General features: G+C 35.8%; 1 protein-coding gene across 4 annotated transcripts in view; it reads left to right on the top strand.

Annotated features, from left to right (window-relative positions):
- Positions 1–24,313, top strand: part of LOC129725702 (rap guanine nucleotide exchange factor 4) — a 523,900-nt gene that overhangs the window by 313,260 nt on the left and 186,327 nt on the right. For all 4 annotated transcript variants that reach the window (XM_055681789.1, XM_055681788.1, XM_055681792.1 and 1 more), the window contains 2 exons: positions 3,257–3,403; positions 15,762–15,813. In XM_055681789.1, the coding sequence (XP_055537764.1) occupies positions 3,257–3,403; positions 15,762–15,813 (199 nt within the window). The remainder of the gene's footprint in view (positions 1–3,256; positions 3,404–15,761; positions 15,814–24,313) is intronic.

Below are 24,313 nucleotides of genomic sequence, written 5' to 3'. Positions count from 1 at the left end.
GTCGATAAAATTGTCAACCGTTTTTACATGGAATTGCACAATTGTTAGATTCTGTTCAAATATTCATGAAGTTCCTCATTTTCCGGAAAACCGTACTTTCAAAAAAGAGAACTCTTCCGGGACACCGCTGATGCTAATTTGAAAGTAGAAAAGTTACTGAATCTTTTGGTGTTGAAACCATCGAGATCGGATGTAAATTGCAAAAGATACAAGAATTTCAATTTGTCGGTACCCGGGAAACCCGTTGAGCACAAAACGGTTAAAGTGAAAGGTTTCGTATCCGAAAAATTCTCATAACACGATTCTCATTCAAGAATCCTAACCCCATAGACAGGGCAGTCCTGAGGATTCCTTTTCAGGATTCCTTATCGAGGACGATTGAAGATTCCATTGTGAGGAATCCTAGGGAATCTGAAGGATTCGCATTACACGATTCTCATTCAGGAATCCTAGTCCTATAGACTGGGCATTCTCGAGGATTCTTTTTACAGGATTCCTTATCGAGAACGCTTCACGATTCCAATGTGTGGAATCCTAGAGAATCCATGCGAATCTTATGTGTTCGTCCGGGTCGTCACGTTGATTCGTACTGGTATTGATAATGTTTTTCAGAAGGTTGCTCTCGTTGAAACAGCGCAACCAGCAATCAATGCTGATAATTTGGGTACTGACTAGATTAATGAAAATATCAACTGATCGGTTCACTTTCATGAATCCAGTCATTTAAAAATATCATTGAATCGTGAACAACTAAAAGGACATTAAGTTTGTTCAAAACATTTTACATTTAACTATGACTCTGACTTTGAACATGAATCGCTGAATGAAGATTTTTCGAGCGCCCCAAAATGATGTTTACCGGAACATCACGATTCTCGTGTATATGATATGTATTCTGATTTCAATCTATGTCAATGTATTCACAATACAAACTGTTGCGTTATGCTTTTCACACATTTATTGTGCGATTTTAGTGCAATATTTGTGCGAATCGTGAAGACACATCGATTAAACAAGACTTGAACGTTTGCGTGTACTCGCACGTGCATCGCAATAATACCAAGGTTCACAGGAGAGACGGGAATCAGAAGGATAAGTATTGATATTGGTGTTGGTATTATCCTACATGCGGTGCGAAGTAGAATTTGAAATGATATCAATGTCCAGTTGTGACTATGTTAACGCACAAACCTTTTCTTTCGTTCGATTTAAAAAGTTTTTCTGCTTATGACGTTTTTTTTGTGCTACTTGCGACCGCGGCCTTGGAGAGGCCGATTTTGGAATTTTCTCACTCGACTTCTTGCTGTGTGTGTTATGTGTTTCATTTTATTTTTACGTTCCATCGAATTGTCTAGTGTGCGTGGTGGGCTGGTATCAGTTGGAGAATATATGTTTAGGAAATAGATTGGATTGTCTTGCATATTTTATGCACTCGGTTCGACCATTTTGAAACCAATTGATCAATTTTTTACAGATTGTTTATTGGAGAATATACTTGAATAGAAAAAATTATGCTGTTAGCCCTTATAGGTGGGGTACTATGAATCTTGAAACATGCTCGTGACAAGAATCTAATCGCATCGCCTACATGGAAAGTCCTGACCGGACGGTTACGGACATTTTACCCAATAATATGCTGTTATTTTATGCTTTTCTTAGTTTATGGACAAATTTTGCTACTCATAAACAAATTATATTTAATTATATTTAAAACTTGTTGGTCGGCGTGACAATAAACCATAACAACTAAAATTTGATCGCGATTGTTTTGACGTTTTGTAAATAAACTTGAAACTTCGTTTTGTTTGATATGCATATTTGCATTTTCCTAAGTTTTGTGGCTATGAATGCATGGAACTTTGTCAGTTTTTGTACTCAACAAATGTTTTAGTTTAATCATTTGACAGGTAGAAGATTATCGGAGCGCACAATCGTGTCCTTGCACGTCTGCGTTGGTAGAAAGGAATAGAGCAGTCGTCCATAGACGCGTCTTCGGCCCGAGTGAATTTTGATGGCGAATTATATAGTTATTCGGGAAATACTTTCTCTGAAAATATTTCCCGGATAATAATATCCAATAAAATTGGACAGAAGATATAACAGTTAACATTGTTAAGTTTATGTCGAATGAAAATTTATTGCCTTTACAATCGTTATTTAAAGAATCAAACCCACTGGCATATGTAAAACATTTTCCTTGTTCATTCTCTCTCAAAATTGCACACAAACTTCACTCTTGAATTGGATGCTAGCTTGTGTTCGTTTTCCATCAAATCAATTTGTCTATTTTAGAAAAGTTGAACAACTTAATTGCAATGACACAAAATAAGATCTCTTTGAGAAATCGACTATTGTCAACAATTTTCAACCTAGAGTCGCTTCCTTGTTTCAAAGTCAATTCACATAATTCTAAAGCGTTATTTGCCATAAAACCGAAAAACTAAATCAAAAAATTAAACAGCAACGCGACAACGTTTCAATTTCAAGTGATAATTCACCTAACGTATTTTTCCCAAATCAAATTTCCGTTTTTTTTTTCGGGGCTCAAGACTGTAACGCTTGTCTCCTTCGCGTGTCTGTTGTCGGTCATCCGGCACATAAATAAAGAACAGTTTTTTCCCTTCGCGGAAAGTTTTTCCGGTTTATGATGGCTCATATAATTCTGCCTTCATTTAATACGAAAACTTACTACAAGAGTCCTTATTACGATTGCTGCTCTTTCAAGGTAAAAATGTACACCGAAACTGATAACTTTATTATAGCGTACTCATACCGCACCTCGAAGCCATTACGGTTGAGTGTTGCGAGGAGGTTGAAATCTCTGCTGTCGAGACCTGGACGAGTTCGTGGAAGAAAATCCTATCAGCAACGCAAGCTAGCAGAAGTTTTTACCCGCGAGGTGAAGCTGCAAAGAGGGTTAGCGTTCACCTCGAGTTCAGCTCCGGATAAATTGCTAAACGGCAGGTTTTTTTGTCTAGCTTTAAAGTGTGCACCGAGTTTTCGGGTCGCTGTCGAGAGCCGGGATTGGTTGATTTGATTGGATAAACCGAAACGTCTGTACTGAAGGCTTCATGGCCGACGAAAACGATAAGTACTCCTGTGGTAGTTGATCAGCTGGAAGAAGTTTATTTTCATTTTGTAGAAATTCGAAACTCCTAGAAGATTTTGAAGCTGTTTGCCTTCAACTTAGTTTAGCTTTATTTTTTTTGATCCGTAGCTAATTTTTTTCCTTTTTTCTTTCTCTAATTCAATCCAGCTCTCCGTGACGCTGTGTAATTTGGGCGTCGGAGCAACCTTCGGAGAATCGATACTCCACGACCTGCCCCGGGACAGCACGGTAGTGACCAAAACGACGTGTGAGCTGCTGCGTGTGGAACAGGAGGATTTCAGACTGATTTTCGAGGTAAGAACGAGAAGCGGATAAACAAGCAAAGCAAGTTGTTTTATGATTGTTGTTGACGGACCGAGAAGAGATCGTGTCAGAATGCCAAACTTCCTCATGATTAAACGTTGCTCAATTAGATGATGAGGCGGTTTATGAAGGCAGGAAAATGGGAAAAGTATAGGCAGTGAACCGCTCTACTCGATGACGGATTAGTAACGAGAAATCTTTACCCTAATTGGATACATTAATTTTACCTTATCCTATCGACGATAAGATTGTTGAACTTATCTTCAAAAAAAAAAACACGTTTTAAACTTTCGTCAAATTTAGCCTCAAATATATCACCATCATAAAACATCTATTTTACGCTCGCAACCATCCCGGGAAGTCTACACCAACGAATCACAAACGAGGGAAATGATTCCTTTTCCCGTTGTCAGTTTCACGCCCCTTGCGGCTTATCGCGCGACCCCCATTCTCATTTTGCGCAGACTGACTGGAATCACCTGAATAAATGTCACGAATGTGCCGGAGATTGCATATCAATTGGAAAATTCCTCTTTTCCTTTGTTGACCTTTAAAGTTGGGCGATCATTTATCTGGATTTTGCAGTGAATGCAGCACATTGAACATTTCTTTTTTACGTTTGAAGCACAAATTCTGAAAATCTTGTAGACAAAGACAATAAGAACTGCCTGTTGAAAATTGTCTCAACCAATTGGAACTTTTCTGCTTTTGTTTCTTCGAGCTTCGAGTTATCTTCGGCAATCTAAGAAGCGCCCTGCTCTACGAATCAAGGAGCAACTTTTCGGCTGGAATTTATTTGCTCGAAGGTGAGTAAACGATGAGCCCAAAAAAAGGTGTTTGAATACGCGTCAAGCAATGCCGAAAGGATTTTCCCTTTGTTGTGTGGCAAAGTTATTCGCAGTTGTGCGAGCATGACAGCCATCGCGCGCTTCGGAGAATTACGACCGAAGAATAAATAACAAAGGATTGGGAAAGTTTATTCCCTTTTTCACGACAACTGCAACGTTTATGATGGTAAAAGGTTTTGATGTCAATTCGTTTGGTGGCCGCGTTAGGAGTTCAGGTGTGCGTGTGCCGCCTGCTGCAAAAGCGCTGTCGCTTATCTCGGTTGAAGCACTTTTCCACCGCGTTTGCTGCTTTTTTCCCCGGCTTCGAGGAGTGAGTGATGGCCCGTTCGCGTGAACAGGAAACAAATTTAAAAATAGCTGCGGGTGTGGGGTTTGTGGGTGACTGTCAAAATAAATTGTTTTTGTTTTCGCTTTGAGGGGAAAATTTTGTTCGCTTTTGCTGAATCTAATAAATCAGAACGGTACTCTAGACAACTTGATTTTAAATTTTTTTTTTATTCAATTTGTTAATAGCTTTTTTCTTATGTGCGTTATTGCGGCCAATTCAACTCGTATTCAACTCGTAGATCATTTTGAGTGTCATACCTTGAATCCAAAATTGGCAGGAATGTAGTTATATTTCTCTTACTTTTGCCCAGAAAATGACAAGATTTGTTTGGGTTTTTTTATGATTGTCCAACAAAATTCTTTTTAAAGATAGGCCTTTGGTAGCTTCAATCACTCTTGCAAATCCGCATTTTTGTATCATGGTAAACGCATCAAAAATAGAATTAAAATTCCATTCGAGAGACACGGTCATATGAACAACTATTTGTTGCATGCCTTCAAAAGATCTAGAGACAATAAATTAAATTGGTTTTTTGAATGTCATCAGCGAAAATAGAAAACGTCATTTAGCGGCATATTTCATTACAGCAGCCCGAAATAGATAACAGACATCATGGCAAAAAATTAAAAGCGTAGAGCATTTTTCGATGTCGAATCAATTTCAACAGGTAAAATTTCTCCGACATTTGTCCCCATTTTAATGTCAGTTGGATATAACTGTGTGCCATTTTTGTGACAGAGCTGCTGAACAGTCAGACCATGCACCATCAAACGGAACACATATTAATCGCAATATCTAAGGAATATGGTGGGTTGGGTTGGACTTCGTATTCAAGCATAGTAAGTTTTAAAAATATTGGCAGTATGATCACATTTTCCACTCAGTGCTCGGTTTAAACGCATCAGTTGCAGTCGAAATCGTTCCCCAATGATGGTTTTAACAACTCAAAATAGATAACATTGACCTGGTCTCACCAAATACACATTATTACCTTCGCATCGTGTTTATTCGGCCACGTCGATGACATAGAAGCATAACAGGACAGTCTCCATGACTTACTTTTCTATAGGTTGCTGTAATGAATTCATTTTTCCTCATCCGTCACGATACTATGAAAGAAATCCTTTTCTTTCTGCCACTGGAGCAACTGTTCTCAGACAAAAAATCAACGTTCAACGCCTTTTGACTTCAAATCACAACAAACCCAAGTTCCTTCTTTTTAAATCATTTCTATAAAACATACAATCCCATGGAAATGGCTTGGCGGGTAACTCGCAATACCGAAGCAAGCTGTTCCTGCGTTTGGCATGGATTCTCATCGAGTAGTTCCTCTAATTCAGCGTCTTCGAAGGTTTCTGGCGTTCTTTCACGCGGACAGTCGTCAACATCGAAATTACCGTGTTTGAAGTCACGGAATCACGCATATTGTTTCACTTAGAGCAGCATTTTCATTATCTTTTTTCAACTCTCGACGCACTTCAGCCGCCATTTTGCTTGAATGAAATGAGAAATGTAACACATACCGTAAATAACGATGAAACAGTGATTAAACGGCACAAAATAAGACAGAATCTTGGGTCTTGAAACAACTTCTGTGGTAAATATTTGGCCTATGGGCATCATCTCGCCATCTTGGATTTCAGAATGGTGTCTAGGATCTATATTTGGCAAAAACGTGATCGAAATCATTATGACAAAAAAAAATTTAGATTCACATTGTCCTCACTAAAATTGTTCCATTAATATTTCTTTTTCCAGTAAAAGTTAAAATTTTGAGATTATTCTACTTAAAAGTGATAAACGTGCTTTACATTTACCAGTTTGCACATAAAGATCTACTTATTCGGCAAAGTCGGCATATTTCGAAAAACAAAACTGGTTGGTCGAATACATCATACTTCAATCTGCTTGTTCAAATAGACTTTTTTGAAATTATTTAACAAAACTTTTATTGCTCAACCTGCCAGAAGGGCAGGTGTAAAAAAGCCCCAAGTCCCCGGTCGTTCCTCTGGGGGCTTCCGGGATGGGTGCTCAAGACTTCTTTTTCGCCTGCTTGACTTTAAGACACACGAAGGCACTCAGTATCAGCTCCGGGTCTACTTTCAGATCAATGGATTTAAAATAACACAGTATACTACTAACCAGTTTTTGTTGTTCACTTATCTTAACTAAAAACTCGCAGTGCAATCCGTCGCGGGTCGGCCGACCGTTCCGCTGCTGCTCTGTTAAGGAACGCTGCCAGTCACAGCTTCAAGTCAGAGTGCGTGAGACCTCAAGGGGGGCGGTGATCAACCGCGGGACGGTATCCTCAACTGATCTGCCGGCTGATATGCGATTCTAGCGGCCTTCATCAGGTAACTTTTCGTTGCTGCAGGGTCGGTGAGTACTAGTGTCATACGAACGAATCATCTCTCAAACTTCATAACAATTTGTTAAGTGGTTCAAAAGTTATGGAAAGAAAAAAAAATCAAAGACTATTTATGGTCTCAACATAATTTAAATGTGGTATCGTTCTATTTGAACGTTCCCGGTATCGCTCGTAATTGAATTGTTCGAAATTAAGAGTCATTTCTCTTATTTTGCTATTTCTTAAGCACTAACATTACGTCAAATTTATTATTTTATACTTCAATTACAACATCAATATTTTAGAACGCAAAGAGTGAATATGCCTTATTCGATTGATGCGTTCACGTAAATCTATTTTAACAAATTATTATTTCGAATGAGAAAGGCTGGGTCTGACCGCTAGGTGGATTAATTGAGTTTTTTTTTTCTTATAAACATAACGTTAAAGCGATGAACCTAGCGAGCAATTACTATGCGACACTTTGACGTGAATTGAGGCATTTGTACACTGGCTGGAGGCACCAAATTTCACATGAATGGGTAAAAACCTATGCACTTTCTAGGACAACTATTGTTTACTATTGTTTGACTGCGCAGGAAGGCATTTCAGCCGAAACGTGTCAAAACTTGCGAAAAATCTATTAGAAGTAATCAATTTAGCATGCTGCAGCACGAAGAAAAACAGGAAGGTTTGCTAACATGGACTTATTATGGTAATATTTTCGGATAAGATTTTCCAGCATAGCGCTTTTCACTGCCCGGTGTTAAGGAATGCTTTCATATTCATAATTTTTTATTTCATTTCATATTTATCCCTCTAGTGCCCAAATTAATTTCTAAACGGACTTCGATTAAATCACTATAAACCATTATAAACACTTTTTGAGTATTTTGAGTAAATGGCGGCATTGGGCACTAGAGGGGGTATAATATATGTTTTACTTCCAACAGAAAAAAACTCTAAACGATGAATCGAGGAAAAATTCTAAAGCCTTGTAACAAACCTTCCTGAACTGTCAAATCTATTTTACCACAAAAACTAGTAAAAATTGAGAAGAGAGAGAGAGAAAGAGATGTGTGGTGAGCCGAAATAACTATCAAAGTCTGAGTTAAAAAAAAAAGAAAGTAACACCACGTTGACTACAATTGTTGGTGACCCACCCTATTGGATTTTAAAAGCCAAGTTGAGTTTCAGCCTCCGGGAAGGTTTTTGGGCCGTATTGAAAAACTGATCAAATGGATGTACGTCACAATGTCATATCACGGCAGTACAACTCTCAGTTGTCACGTACAAAAGCTAGCATGCAGAAATGTAGTTTTCATTGTTTATCCGACAACTGCAGCAAAAACGACCAGCAACAAGCAGAGCACGGGAAGTCGCAGCGTAGCAGGCTGTGGTTTCAAATGTATGTTTGAAAGCTGCAAAACCCGCTCATTTAATGATATATAAAACGGCTCTTTCCCAACAGCAATTCTGAACCGCTCCACTCAACAGGCATGTCTGCAGTATTGCTGAACCTGTCCGGACATGTTAGTGATCTGGCGCGTTCGTTTTCAGCACTTTGGCCACTGCTAATAGTTAGTTGCGCGTGTAATCTAATATGTGTTGGCTATCTTGCCGGGATCACTATTGTGACCATAGGTCATGTCAAAAGGAATAAACCGACCATGTACATTTTTTATTGACCCGAAAAAATGATCTGTACAACATTTCAGCTCAATCGAACATGATTTAGCAGTGCCTCAAAATGTTCGAAGCTTTCATGTTTTGACCCTCGAGAATGGACATCGAAATTGGATGGGTTGAGAGGATTTAGTTTTAGTCGCAAACTGTTACATGCCAGGAATGGTGCAGATCGAGATAAAACGACGATTGCATCATATTCATCTCTATATCATCACTGACTGTGCCATATCAATGGCACACTTTAGCGCCTCAAAATTATTTAATTGAAGTTGTTATTCTTTTTCTCCCACTCGCCAAAACGTTGCTAGCAGTGATAAAAAGCACGCAAAAAACATATATGAGAGCTCGCTTTTGATCGAAGATGGTTCAAAAGTTTCTACTATTCCTCGTCTTTATGCCTCCGCTTAAGGGGTTATATACCTTTTCAGTTTGCAAAAATCGAATGTTTTGCATTATCTTAAAGGACAACATTTTGAGAACATTTTTACAACTTTTCATAAAGATCTGAGCAATAGAGAGAAACTTTATTCGCATTTATCTCGAAATGGTGTTTCTCAAAAAATGACTTTGCCGTGTTTACGACTGCGGCAGCCTTGAAGAGTTACTTACAAAAGGGTGTCAGATATTTTTGATGTAGAATACGTCTTACAAAATATCGAAAATAGAGTGGAACGACAGAATGAAAGATTTCAAATGCCAACTTCATTACCACTGAACGGATTTTAGTCATTGATATCTCGTTTGATAGCTAGCGAATTTCTCTAGTTTATGTAATCAATTTAGCAAACAAGGAGGTTAAAATCCAGAGCCAATTTGGTTGTAATTCGACCAATCGTGTGCCGCAATGATGCAATCCAAGCACTTCCCCAGCACAGCCGACACTACAGTATACAAACGATTAAACTTTGTAAACAAGCTGTTGTTTTTAAATGATTCGTTGCAGCTTTTCCGTAGCGGAAGGTGCCTTGTTTTTTTTTTAGTGTATCAAACTTATTCAATTGTCATAGTTATCATTTTTCTGTCACTCGCCAGAACGTTGATAATAGTGATAAAAACTTTTAAATCTCATTTTGCTTCTTAGTGTTAATTTTTTGATCGCAGACAGCAAAAGCAACAATCGAAAATGTTGTAGCTTCGGACCTAGCGTACTTGGCTTGCACACCAGCAAAAGTACGGGAATCTGAACTTTTCTGCTTTACCGCTTGTGTCTTTGGTGCCATCCGAACAATGTGCTTGTTGACGGTTGATCAGTTGACGAAAAACTAATGTACTTCTCGCGCAACGTTAATCCTCATACCTAAAAACGATGTCCAACCTTTTTTTTACATTCTTCCATAATACCACACCCGCGGCCTTGACTAATTATGGCGTTAGTCCCCGCCGTAGGTATTTATGACAATCGCACGGGTTTATTTCATCACATCATCGTTTATTGTTTGTTTGGAAGTGTGACAGTTATGCGGTCGTGTTTGTATACAACCTCCTACTATTTTTTCTATGTTTAAAAACAATCGCTGCAAAAAGTTGATAGTTGTAGTTCATAAGTATATGTTTGAGGATTGTTATTACAACATAAATGTGTTAAAAAAAATAATATCCGTGCTCTGTAGACGGTGTTCGACGTCATTTAAATGTCATTTAAAGTCACCTCATCAGACGGAACTAGTCTATCTTGTTTCTCTCGAGTTGAAACCACCGACACAGAGAAGCAAATTTAGAAAAAAATCATGGATAACAAAAAAACGAAATGGGGAACCTATCCACGATCTTGAACGACGGTTTGTGCAGGATTGGCATTCATGAAAACCAGAAAATACTCAAGCTTTTATTCAAAACTACATGCATTATAAAGATAATTTATTTACGCGACTATTCTATCACAGCTACCAAAAATTGATTTTTAATGTTTTTTGACACTCATCGCAAAAATTTGCCGTAAATAAATTATATAAATTAGTAATTAGTAATTAGTTATTAGTTATTAGTTATTAGTTATTAGTTATTAGTTATTAGTTATTAGTTATTAGTTATTAGTTTTTAGTTATTAGTTATTAGTTATTAGTTATTAGTTATTAGTTATTAGTTATTAGTTATTAGTTATTAGTTATTAGTTATTAGTTATTAGTTATTAGTTATTAGTTATTAGTTATTAGTTATTAGTTTTTAGTTATTTGTTATGAGTTATTAGTTATTAGTTATTAGTTATTAGTTATTAGTTATTAGTTATTAGTTATTAGTTATAAGTTATTAGTTATTAGTTATTAGTTATTAGCTATTAGTTATTAGTTATTAGTTCTTAGTTATTAGTTATTAGTTATTAGTTATTAGTTATTAGTTATTAGTTATTAGTTATTAGTTATTAGTTATTAGTTATTAGTTATTAGTTATTAGTTATTAGTTATTAGTTATTAGTTATTAGTTATTAGTTATTAGTTATTAGTTATTAGTTATTAGCTATTAGTTATTAGTTATTAGTTATTAGTTATTAGTTATTAGTTATCAGTTATTAGTTATTAGTTATTAGTTATTAGTTATTTGTTATTAGTTATTAGTTATTAGCTATTAGTTATTAGTTATTAGTTATTAGTTATTAGTTATTAGTTATTAGTTATTAGTTATTAGTTATTAGTTATTAGTTATTAGTTATTAGTTATTAGTTATTAGTTATTAGCTATTAGTTATTAGTTATTAGTTATTAGTTATTAGTTATTAGTTATTAGTTATTAGTTATTAGTTATTAGTTATTAGTTATAAGTTATTAGTTATTATTTATTAGTTATTAGTTATTAGTTATTAGTTATTAGTTATTAGTTATTAGTTATTAGTTATTAGTTATAAGTTATTAGTTATTAGTTATTAGTTATTAGTTATTAGTTATTAGTTATTAGTTATTAGTTATTAGTTATTAGTTATTAGTTATTAGTTATTAGTTATTAGTTATAAGTTATTAGTTATTATTTATTAGTTATTAGTTATTAGTTATTAGTTATTAGTTATTAGTTATTAGTTATTAGTTATTAGTTATAAGTTATTAGTTATTAGTTATTAGTTATTAGTTATTAGTTATTAGTTATTAGTTATTAGTTATTAGTTATTAGTTATTAGTTATTAGTTATTAGTTATTAGTTATTAGTTATTAGTTATTAGTTATTAGTTATTTGTTATTAGTTATTAGTTATTAGCTATTAGTTATTAGTTATTAGTTATTAGTTATTAGTTATTAGTTATTAGTTATTAGTTATTAGTTATTAGTTATAAGTTATTAGTTATTAGTTATTAGTTATTAGCTATTAGTTATTAGTTATTAGTTCTTAGTTATTAGTTATTAGTTATTAGTTATTAGTTATTAGTTATTAGTTATTAGTTATTAGTTATTAGTTATTAGTTATTAGTTATTAGTTATTAGTTATTAGTTATTAGTTATTAGTTATTAGTTATTAGTTATTAGTTATTAGTTATTAGTTATTAGTTATTAGCTATTAGTTATTAGTTATTAGTTATTAGTTATTAGTTATTAGTTATTAGTTATTAGTTATTAGTTATTAGTTATTAGTTATTAGTTATAAGTTATTAGTTATTATTTATTAGTTATTAGTTATTAGTTATTAGTTATTAGTTATTAGTTATTAGTTATTAGTTATTAGTTATTAGTTATAAGTTATTAGTTATTAGTTATTAGTTATTAGTTATTAGTTATTAGTTATTAGTTATTAGTTATTAGTTATTAGTTATTAGTTATTAGTTATTAGTTATTAGTTATTAGTTATTAGTTATTAGTTATTAGTTATTAGTTATTAGTTATTAGTTATTAGTTATTAGTTATTAGTTATTAGTTATTAGTTATTAGTTATTAGTTATTAGTTATTAGTTATTAGTTATTAGTTATTAGTTATTAGTTATTAGTTATTAGTTATTAGTTATTAGCTATTAGTTATTAGTTATTAGTTATTAGTTATTAGTTATTAGTTATCAGTTATTAGTTATTAGTTATTAGTTATTAGTTATTTGTTATTAGTTATTAGTTATTAGCTATTAGTTATTAGTTATTAGTTATTAGTTATTAGTTATTAGTTATTAGTTATTAGTTATTAGTTATAAGTTATTAGTTATTATTTATTAGTTATTAGTCATTAGTTATTAGTTATTAGTTATTTGTTATTAGTTATTAGTTATTAGTTATAAGTTATTAGTTATTAGTTATTAGTTATTAGTTATTAGTTATTAGTTATTAGTTATTAGTTATTAGTTATTAGTTATTAGTTATTAGTTATTAGTTATTAGTTATTAGTTATTAGTTATTAGTTATTAGTTATTAGTTATTAGTTATTAGTTATTAGTTATTAGTTATTAGTTATTAGTCATTAGTTATTAGTTATTAGTTATTTGTTATTAGTTATTAGTTATTAGTTATAAGTTATTAGTTATTAGTTATTAGTTATTAGTTATTAGTTATTAGTTATTAGTTATTAGTTATTAGTTATTAGTTATTAGTTATTAGTTATTAGTTATTAGTTATTAGTTATTAGTTATTAGTTATTAGTTATTAGTTATTAGTTATTAGTTATTAGTCATTAGTTATTAGTTATTAGTTATTAGTTATTAGTTATTAGTTATTAGTTATTAGTTATTAGTTATTAGTTATTAGTTATTAGTTATTAGTTATTAGTTATTAGTTATTAGTTATTAGTTATTAGTTATTAGTTATTAGTTATTAGTTATTAGTTATTAGTTATTAGTTATTAGTTATTAGTTATTAGTTATTAGTTATTAGTTATTAGTTATTAGTTATTAGTTATTAGTTATTAGTTATTAGTTATTAGTTATTAGTTATTAGTTATTAGTTATTAGTTATTAGTTATTAGTTATTAGTTATAAGTATCTACCCCGGAATAACTTCAACGATCATAAATTGAGTCCGCAAAACAACTGAAAAAAAATGGCTCAAAATGCCCTAAAGAAAAACAACCAGCCACAACAACCCACCCACATCAACCATGACCTTCGTTCAGCAGCCCAATTTGCCATCCCTCAATACAAAAGGGATAACGGTTGACAAATTTGTTTTTCCGAGGCCTTCATCCATCCGGGGATGCTCACAACCGGGGATGACACTTGAAGCGCAGAACATTTGCTTGCTTGCTCGCCCGATCTATTGTACAATAATAGCGGTGGAAAAAGGAGAAAAGAAAAAGAATGTTGACAATGTCGTACACCGCACCCAGAGAACTGAGGTCAGCAGTATGACAGCTGGGACTAATTGGGATTTGTACGGCGTCTGGTGGCTCCATGGAGATTACAACTCTTTTTTCACCGATGTCCTATATTTTAAAAATGCCACAAAAAAATCACTGTAATTCTATTGAAAACAACACAGCAACAAGTATATTACTGTGGATTCCAAACCATTTTTAGCTCAAGTCTAGCTTAACTGTGCATGCAAGCTCATGTGGCTCACGGCCCACGGTTTTTACTTCCGCGAAAATCATTTCATCCATCCGTTCTCAGAATAGCTTTCACACACAGCACAGCATGGATAAAAAAGCGGTTTCTATTTCTGGCCCGTCAGATCAATCGTTTCGCGAAAGCTCGATGCGAGATTGTGTGTGGAGAGGAGGTGCAGAGCCCATTGTTGGGAGCTTATCTGTTGATAACGCAAAAAAAAAAAACAAATCGGGCCAGCCGGAAATCCTACCGATTAACGAATGTGGATTGGTTTTGCGTTGTGAAATATTTGATGTTTCGTTAATATAAGCTTCGCAACGAAACAGCTTCCCTTTGATTCTTTTTTCTATTTAATGCGCAGCCAATTAATTTGCATAACTGAACGGAGCTTACTCAAGCTGCTCCCATTTCTTCAAAAAAATATAAACATAAATCGCGCCATTAGTCTACATTTAACACCGAAATTCCGTTCGTTCAACTTGTTGCATGCCATTTTTCCAGTAGACCGCTCGTGATCCATGGCACGGTCCAGTCATTCTTTTGTCACCAGTTACCTAATGGAACCCTTCGGCCGTCGAAGAAGGTAGGCCCCCTGCAGAGCCGTAGTCTCGCCACAATTTTACGGAATTCCGTCACTGGCTGACCATCGTCCGGCGACGACGACGACCAAAATGAATGATTTATTAAAAGCTATTACACCCTTTCCGAAGTGTAAGAAAACACAAAAAAACGGATGCCTTCTGGCAACATTCCTTTCCCCCCGCAGTTCGCATCTTGTGGGACACCGAAACCCGTTATTTGGATGGCGCTAATTAATATCAGCACTCGGTTTGCCTTTAATTGACAAAATATAAACCCGACATCCGCGTATTTCGCTCCATTGACGCCGGCTCTTTGTTCACCAGTGGATGCTGAAGGAAGAGGATAAATGTGTGCGTTTGTGTTCATGGCAGATTAGAACCGTCCGCCTGGCTTGGGACGGGACGGTCTTCTGCGAATTATTATTATCAATGTCTATTTAACCTTGGTTCATTTGTCTAATATAAAGTGAAATTAAACCGAGCGATGAAGTTATTGCGAAGCTAAAACTTAAGTACCGCCATCAGTGTCAGCGTGGAGATTAGGTGTTTTCATTATGAGAGGGTTCTTCCCAGTGCAGACGCAGCGATGTGAATATTATATTACGCTCGAATGGCTAGTGGAACGCTCTTTGATGAGTGGAGAGCGATTCCGAGACAAGACACGAAGGTTCTGCAAAGAAAGCAGTAAAACATTTTTGATATTTTTTTAGATCCATGAAAACATTTCAAATGTTTTAAACAGTTCATGACCTTATCATTCAAAAATCTGGCAGCCCATCGTTAATTGGCTCAAGCAACCAGTACCCTTGACGATATGAAAATGCACTTCCAGTGTAACCTTCATTAAATTGTCTTCTCACAACCGAATCGGGATGCAATGAAAATACCCATATAATTGAGTTATCAATTATGCTTTGCCGCTTTTACGGCGTAATTACGAGTGAATTGAAAAGGATTACGAATACGGATCCGTAAAGTGCATTGAATATTTTTGCTTGCATGAGAAGGATGAGGGTACAAGCTTTCCGCTCGGTCCGTCAATAAACCACGCGCTTGACGTTAATTAAATTGAAATTTACTTAACTTTGTTTTTTTCTCTGCTTATTAATTACAGAAAAATAGGGAATTAATGAACGACATCATTTCGAATTGCAAATTAAAAAATGGTAAGTATATTGGATGGGATCTGGATTGGTGTTTCGAAGCTATACAAATACTCATTTGAGCTTACCTCAAACATAACTTATTACAAGCTTTTAAACATATGTTCATTTGTAAACAGTAATTATTGGTTTGCTGGCATAGTAAAGCATCAGAATAATAACCGGCTGTAATTTTATGACAAATCATCACTTTAGCTTTCAGAGTTTATATACTAACTATTAAATGTATTAGATGAAATGTTTTCTAACTGCTTGACGGCAAATCCCCTACAACTAAACACAAACCAGAAAGTTTTTCCTGCCTGTGGGTGGCAAGCACACTGCAATAGGTCTGATATGGTATCAAGTCTCATTTATGTTCTGTACTGTTTACAACTCTGATCCGAACGACAGAACAACATTTCCGATTCCATCATATGAACTTAAATCCTGCTGTTTTGTAAAGGGTTTAACGGGGAAGCGATTTATTCAACTGGTATCAATTATACCGTACCGTACTGGACTTACAATGGAACCACCAGTTGAGGCTCGGAAACGTTTGAGTTGGAGCCTAAGAGGATTTGAATAACAGAATGCAAAGTGAAAGCGTCGATGCCGAGGTCTGGATCGATAACATACCGGAACATTCACCAGCGGTGCTCATTACAGACACCCGGACAGGATGTTGGAGTGCTATGACTCTGGCTCTGGAAAGCTTATTTGTTTCACATGGGTTTTAGAAATTCTAGCCACAACGTTACAATTGATTGATTCATTTCGACGGTAATAAAAAATTTGAGAATGGATTGAATAAAATTCCCATCAGAATTAAAACCAAGAACAGAACAGGAACGAATGGTTCTGTTGAGAGAACAATTGATTGTGTTTCAGGAAATAAATCTCATTGACGCAGTAAAAAAACCCGAATTACACTGAGATAAAATTGATATAAAAAAGGCCAAATTAAACTGAATGAAACATTAGAGATCAATCACAAAATGAAATCAAAATATTCATAGACACAAAAAAACCAAAAATATTCAAACACACTATCAAAACCAATCCAAATCTGAGATTGGGAGTAGTACTCTTCGACCAAGACAGCAAAGATCTGAACGCTTTCTTTCAGCGGCGTGTTAGGGTTTTGTAATCCTTCCAGGTCAAGTCTATCCAAATCCAACCGTCAGCAATTACGGTGTCTTGTTCAGTTCTCCGTTCTGAGTCGTGGAGTCAATCAGAAGTGCGTCATCTGCTCCGATCATCACGTGTACGAGAGTTTTTTCAAGCTTTCGATAGATGAAAAGCAAAAGGAAGTACACCGCCATTAACTGTACCAGAATTATCTGCGAAAGTGTAATTCCTTGAAAGATTGTCTAGCAACTACCACGACTGTCGTGGACGTCATCTGTTCTACACACTTAGATACACTTTTAGAAAGGAAGAATTGCAACTTCGCAAAAGGGCTTAAAACAAAGAACAACACGCTCTCCAGACTTTCTTCAATCTAGACCCAGATTAAGTCATCAAAAACCTTGGCAGCATCGGAAATTAACCACAAATTGTGTTCTATACAAAACCAATCTTCCACCAGATATAGAAGATCGGCCCATTAAAGGGATTACTCTTTCGTTGATCGCTGATCTCTACGACTCGCTTGGCCTGGTAGGACCTGTCGTTACTTCCGCCAAAATATTTATACAGACCCACTGTACTTGACTAGGCACTACCTTCCGTGGAGGAACTATGTGCTTCGAGTCCTAACGCTCGGCCATCAACAGGCCGTAACCGTGGCACCAGGTGAGGTAACGTCGAGCACTCAAAACTTTGACGGGAATGCTAGCAAACGATGGAGAGGAAAAAAACTAGCTTGGATATATCTGAGCATTGCCACGTAAGGCTACACACCGAGTCCAGATATCTGTAGGGACGAGGAAGGTGATCTGATCACAAACGAGCGCTAGGTGGACTACTTGTAGAAGCAGTTTTTCGATGATGACCTCAATAGCAGAACGACGGAAGAAGGTGAAAGGGAACTTAGCCTTAGACCTGTTGTTCCAGATATTCTGGAAATCAAAAATTGGGTTATTGAAGAAAAATCGAGCCGTAGGTAAGGACAGACCACTGACAGAGCTCTATAAACACGGCAAAAATTACCCTAGCAACGGCACTTAACTATTTAATTTCCAGGATTTAGGAGAAAGAGAGACTACACGAGGAATGGATTGTAAAAGTTGTATGCCCCATCTATTAAAAAGGTGATCGGCAACTACCGGGCATAACGTTGACCAACGCCACCTACAAAGTGATCTCCCAGACTCTGCCTTGCCGTCTTTCTCCTTTAGCAAAAAAATTCGTAAGGCAGTATCAAACGAACTTCACGTAAGCACACGCTACTATGGATCAAATCTTTACTCTCCACCAGATCCTCTAGAAATGCCTGGAGTTCAACGTGTCCATGCATCACGTCTTCGTGGACTCAAAAGCAGCAATGGCAAATAATGCACAACTGTGATTTTCCGAAAAGGTTGGATGGAAAGCGTATCTGCTAGCAGGAGAAACTGAGCGCGATAGGGCTCGAATAGGCAGTAGTGTAATAACTGACGGAGACGAGTTCGAGGTGGTTGACGAATTCGTATACCTTGGATCTTTGGTAACGTCAGACAACAACTGCAGCAGAGAAATCAGCAGACGTATTGTAACTAGAAGTCGTGCCTACTACGGACTCCACAAGACTTTAAGGTCTGATAAACTTCGCCCCCGTACCAAGTGCACCATGTCCAAGACGCTTGTAAGACCAGTCGTCCTCTACTGGCACGAGACATGGACAATGCTCGAGGAGGACTTGTAAGCACTGGCCGTTTTCGAACGACGTGTGCTTAGGACTATCTTCGGCGGAGTATGTGAGGATGGCGTATGGAGGCGAAGGATGAACCACGAGTTGGCGCAACTCTACGGCAAACCCAGTATCCAGAAAATCGCGAAAGCTGGACGGTTAGACCAAGTGGAGCAAGATCTTGGAAGTGTGGGACTCTCATGAAACTGGAGACAAGCTACTATGGACCGAGGACGTTGGTGTAACATTGTGACGCAGTTGTAATCCTGAGAGATGTTTCACCAGGAAAATAAAATAAGTAAGACTTTTCAAAGCTTGGAACGAGTAGCATGTGCGTAACAGGGATACTCTCGAGTCCCTCAAAAACGACAAGGAGATGGACTGTTCAGTATTGCTCTTAAGGGTGTAATCCGAGGAAAGAAGAGGCACGATTTTCAGCAAAGGTAGTCAACTCATAGGCTATTACATAGGTTATTACAATTACAAGAATTATTAAGTTATTACAAGAAACTTTGCGACCACGCCAGACTAAAAGTGAAGGGTAGGAGAGTTGAACTAGAAATCATTGCGTGATCGTGGACGGCGATGAACCCGAAGTAGTAGATGAGTTCGTATACTTGGAATCTCCGGTAACCGCCAAAATTAACACAAGTAAAGAGATCCAACGACATTTTCAAGCTGAAAATCGAGCCTACTTTAACCTTCGCAGGATCCTTCGACCCAGGAGCATTCGACGCCGCATGGAACTGACGAAAACCCTAGATCAGCAGTTCCCTAGTAAACTTAAAACCGTGATGCTGCTCACGGAGGACATACGCGCTCTGACCGTATTTTAACAGAAAGTGTTGCGGACAATATTTAATGGATTACGAACCGAAAGCGCAACCATATGAATCATAAGCTGCAGGCACTACTTGGAGATACAGTGATCATCCGATTATATCTCACCCTGATGATTTTTGGCGTGATTAAATAGGAAAAGTGATAAAATAGGAAAATTTTTAAAATTTTATTTTTTTTATTGAAGATGTTGAATCAATAACTAAATACGTAGAATCAGCGATTTTTTTTTTTGGGAAATTTATCTGTACAAACATATGATAAAAGATGCAGTTGTTTTTTCATAAATCGATATATCTGAATAATGACAATAGATAGAGAAAAGTTGTCAAGGGATGAATTTGAGAAAACTGTCTGAGCTTTTTTAAAAAATTCAATTTGGGATCCTGTACTGAAAAAAAAATTTCAAAAACAAAAAGTGACTATAAAAAATCGATCACTATTTTCTTAAAACATTTTTTTAGATAGATAATTCAGTTGCCTAAAACTTTTCTGAACAAACCTAAAAAATAAAAAAAAGCCTAAAAAAATCGATGTAAAGTTGCAAATAAATTACAGTTAAGTTTTTTATTCGTGCATGTTTTTGTTTGAATTGGGAAAATGAATTACTTGCTTTTTGTAGCGCAGTACCATAAGCAAAATATTAGATGTTCTCACAACACTTAAACTTTGCCAAAAACAGCATGCTGATGTCTCTCACATATTGCAACCAGATAAATCCTAAAATGTAAATAACGATTTTTAACGCCTTCTAATAGAAAACTTTATGTTGCTTGCAATATGTAAGAGATAGAAACATGATGTCTTCTGTAAAGCTTCCTGTTTTGAGATCACCTCATACTTTGCCTAAGACACCAAGCGTCTATCTTCATCTAATGAAAAAGTAAATATTCTATCTCACTTTTAGAAGAATTGATCACCCAGCTTTCTACATAAAAAAATGCGTTTTCAAATATTTTGAAACTTCTCCGAACATATTATACGGTTATAATAAACATTTGTATCACTATTCAATTATTCGCACGAAAACAGCAAAATGTAACATTGTGCATCGGTTGAATTTTTAATGTAAACTGCATCCAGAATGATACACAGAATTATGAAAAATATCTTAAATATTAAAGCGTAATAGAAAATCAGTTCACCCTGACATTTTTTAAATGAAATGTTTTATGATGATAAAATCGGGTGAAAGATGTGATAAAATCGGGGGCAGATAAAATCGGGTACAGATATAATCTGGTGATTACTGTATTTCCATTGTGCACCTGATGATGGTCGTGGGGCTACGATGGACCGGACATGTCGCGAGGATGCCGGACGACAGTGTGGTAAAATCGGTTCTCTTTGAGGAACACACTGGCACCAGAAACATGCCCCTCAACGGTTGAAGCGGATCTGTGAGTATTGAGACACCTAGGAAATTGGCGACGGGTAGCCCAAGTCCGAGGAGAGTGGAGGAAATTTCTTGATACAGCAGGAGCCACCACGGTTCTAGACTGCTGAGGAATTTGGGTTTAACAACCAGTCCCACCTACCAAGACTCAACGAACTTCACATCGCCCGATGTATTCTCTAACCCAGTGGTTCCCAACCTTTTCGGCTCTGCGGCTCGTTTCGCTAAAACCAAAGAGCTTCGCGGCCACCTTCGCGAAGCACAGAGAGCATCGCGAACCCCCAAACCCCCGAACTTCAGATACTGGTTTTGCAATACAAGGCTGGGTTTCAAGTCATGAACCTAATACGCAGAAGAGTTGAAAATCTGCTCTCACAGAACTATCTGGAAACCAATTTTAGCTACCCGTCAAATTTACCAAGAGCTTCGCGCCCCTCCCAGATGTGATGTGGTGCCCTATTGGCAGTTCAACTTTACGGAAAGGTGTTGTATCATATGCTTTCGAGAATATGGAGCAATTCATGTCTGAGTTTCCATCTTTGTGAAAAACTGTTGAACTTCAATCCAAACTCTCTTTAAATCCAATCCAAATCAAATCCAAATCCACTCCTAATTCAATATCCAAATCCTATCTAAATTTAATCTGAGTCCTATGCAAATCCTTTTCTAATCCTATCCAAACCCAATCTAAATCCAGTTCAGATCTAATTCAATTCAAATCGAATCTGAATCCAATCCGAATCTAATCCAAATCTAATCTAAATCCAATCCAAATTACATTCAAATCCAATTCAAATCCAAACCAAATCCAATCCGAATCTAATCTAAATCCTATCTTAATCCCATCCGATTCCTCTTCTAGCTCAATCCAAATCCAATCCCAATTCGATCTAAATCCAATCCAATTCAGATTCCAAATCAAAGGCAACTTATATCCAATTCCTATATAAATTCAATCCGAGTTCTATTCAAATCAACTCCTTATCCAATCCAAATCCAGCCCAGATCTAATTCAATTCAAATCCAATCTGAATCCAATCCGAATCCAATCCAAATCTAATCTGAACCCAATCCAAATCCAATCCAAACCCAATCCAAATCTCCAAATCACATTCAAATCCAATTGAAATCCAAACCAAATTCTATCGGAATCCAATCCAAATCAAATCCAACTTCAATCCAATTTCTATCTAACTCCAATCCAAATCCAATCCGAATCTAGCTAGATCCAATTCAATTCAAATCCAATCCAAATACAATCCAATCCAAATCCAATCCAACTTCAATTTAAATTCTATCCGAGTTCTATACAAATCCAAATCTAATCTAAATCCAACCCAAACCCAATCCAAATCTCATCAAATCCTAATCCAAATACAATTAAAATCCAAACCAAATCTTATCGGAATAAAATCCAAATCAAATGCAACTTCTATCTTAATTCAATTCGATTTCCATCCAAATCTACTCCCAATCCAATCCAAAACCAGTCCAGATTCAATTCAATTCAAATCCAATCTGAATCCAATCCGAATCCAATCCAAATCCAATCCCAAACGAAGATCCGATTCAATCCAGTCATTACAAAAAAAACATGTCAGAGCCAGTTTTTGACTTTTTGCAACAAACCAAATTAAAATCGGTCCCACTAGGATCAAATTATATGTCATTAGTAAACTTCATCTCGTGAGCCAAAATCAATAGATTTAAGGGGACATCCATAAATGACGTAGCTTTTTTAAGGGTTTTTTGACACCCCCCTCCCCCATCGTAGCATTTCATCACAAAATCAGGACCCCCCTCTATATAATTACGTAGCTTTATAACAATCCAATCCAATCCAATCCGAATTCAATCCAAATCTAATCTAAATCCAATCCAAATTACATTCAAATCCAATTCAAATCCAAACCAAATCCAATCCGAATCCAATCTAAATCTTATCTCAATCCCATCCACATCCAATCCAAATTCGATCTAAATCCAATCCAATTCAGATTCCAAATCAAAGGCAACTTATATCCAATTCCTATATAAATTCAATCCGAGTTCTATTCAAATCAACTCCTTATCCAATCCAAATCCAGCCCAGATCTAATTCAATTCAAATCCAATCTGAATCCAATCCGAATCCAATCCAAATCTAATCTGAACCCAATCCAAATCCAATCCAAACCCAATCCAAATCTCCAAATCACTTTCAAATCCAATTGAAATCCAAACCAAATTCTATCGGAATCCAATCCAAATCAAATCCAACTTCAATCCAATTTCTATCTTACTCCAATCAAAATCCAATCCGATTCTAGCTAGATCCAATTCAGTTCAAATCCAATCCAAATACAATCCAATCCAAATCCAATCCAACTTCAATTGTAATTCTATCCGAGTTCTATACAAATCCAAATCTAATCTAAATCCAACCCAAACCCAATCCAAATCTCATCCAATCCTAATCCAAATCCAATTAAAATCCAAACCAAATCTTATCGGAATAAAATCCAAATCAAATGCAACTTCTATCTAAATCCTATCTTAATTCAATTCGATTTCCACCCAAATCTACTCCCATCCAATCCAAATCCAGTCCAGATTAAATTCAATTCAAATCCAATCTGAATCCAATCCGAATCCAATCCAAAACGAAGATCCGATTCAATCCAGTCATTACAAAAAAAAACATGTCAGAGCCAGTTTTTGACTTTTTGCAACAAACCAAATTAAAATCGGTCCCACTAGGATCAAATTATATGTCATTAGTAAACTTCAGCTCGTGAGCCAAAATCAATAGATTTAAGGGGACATCCATAAATGACGTAGCTTTTTTGACACCCCCTTCCCCCATCGTAGCATTTCATCACAAAATCAGGACCCCCCTCTATATAATTACGTAGCTTTATAACAACCCCCCCCCCCCCCCTCACATGATAATTTTTTTTGCAAATTTTATTATCAAAAACATACCTTGTGTCATAAATGAACAACAAAAGACAAGGAAGTAATAAAAATAACCCTAAACGTTTCATATTTGCTACGTAGCTTGACTTGACCCCCCATCCTCCCCCTCGTCTCTTTTCATCACAAAACTGCAAACCCCCTCCTCCCCCCTCGAATGCTACGTCATTCATGAATGTTCCCTAACGTGAATTATCGTTATTTTCGTTTCCAAACTAGTTGTGATTGATATTGTTTAGTTCAGAAATCATTATTTTTTAAGGAATATATCGAATAATAGAACATTTTCAATGGATTTCAAGGGTGATCAATTTAACCCCGATTCCTCTCATAGTACCCTATAGAATTGACAAATTTATTTCATAGAGTAAACGTTAGAAATTTCACCAATAATCATAGGGGTTTGCTTGAGGACATACCAGCATTTGTTTTAAATCTACCGAAGGAAACATGCCTTTTCGTTAAATGTTGTTTAAGGGGTTATATACCTTTATAGTTTC

The sequence above is a fragment of the Wyeomyia smithii genome, chromosome 2 (assembly GCF_029784165.1).
Source record: "Wyeomyia smithii strain HCP4-BCI-WySm-NY-G18 chromosome 2, ASM2978416v1, whole genome shotgun sequence".
NCBI classification, from domain to species: domain Eukaryota; kingdom Metazoa; phylum Arthropoda; class Insecta; order Diptera; family Culicidae; genus Wyeomyia; species Wyeomyia smithii.
Note: the sequence above shows the minus strand (reverse complement) of the source record. Positions and strands in the feature narration are given on the sequence as shown.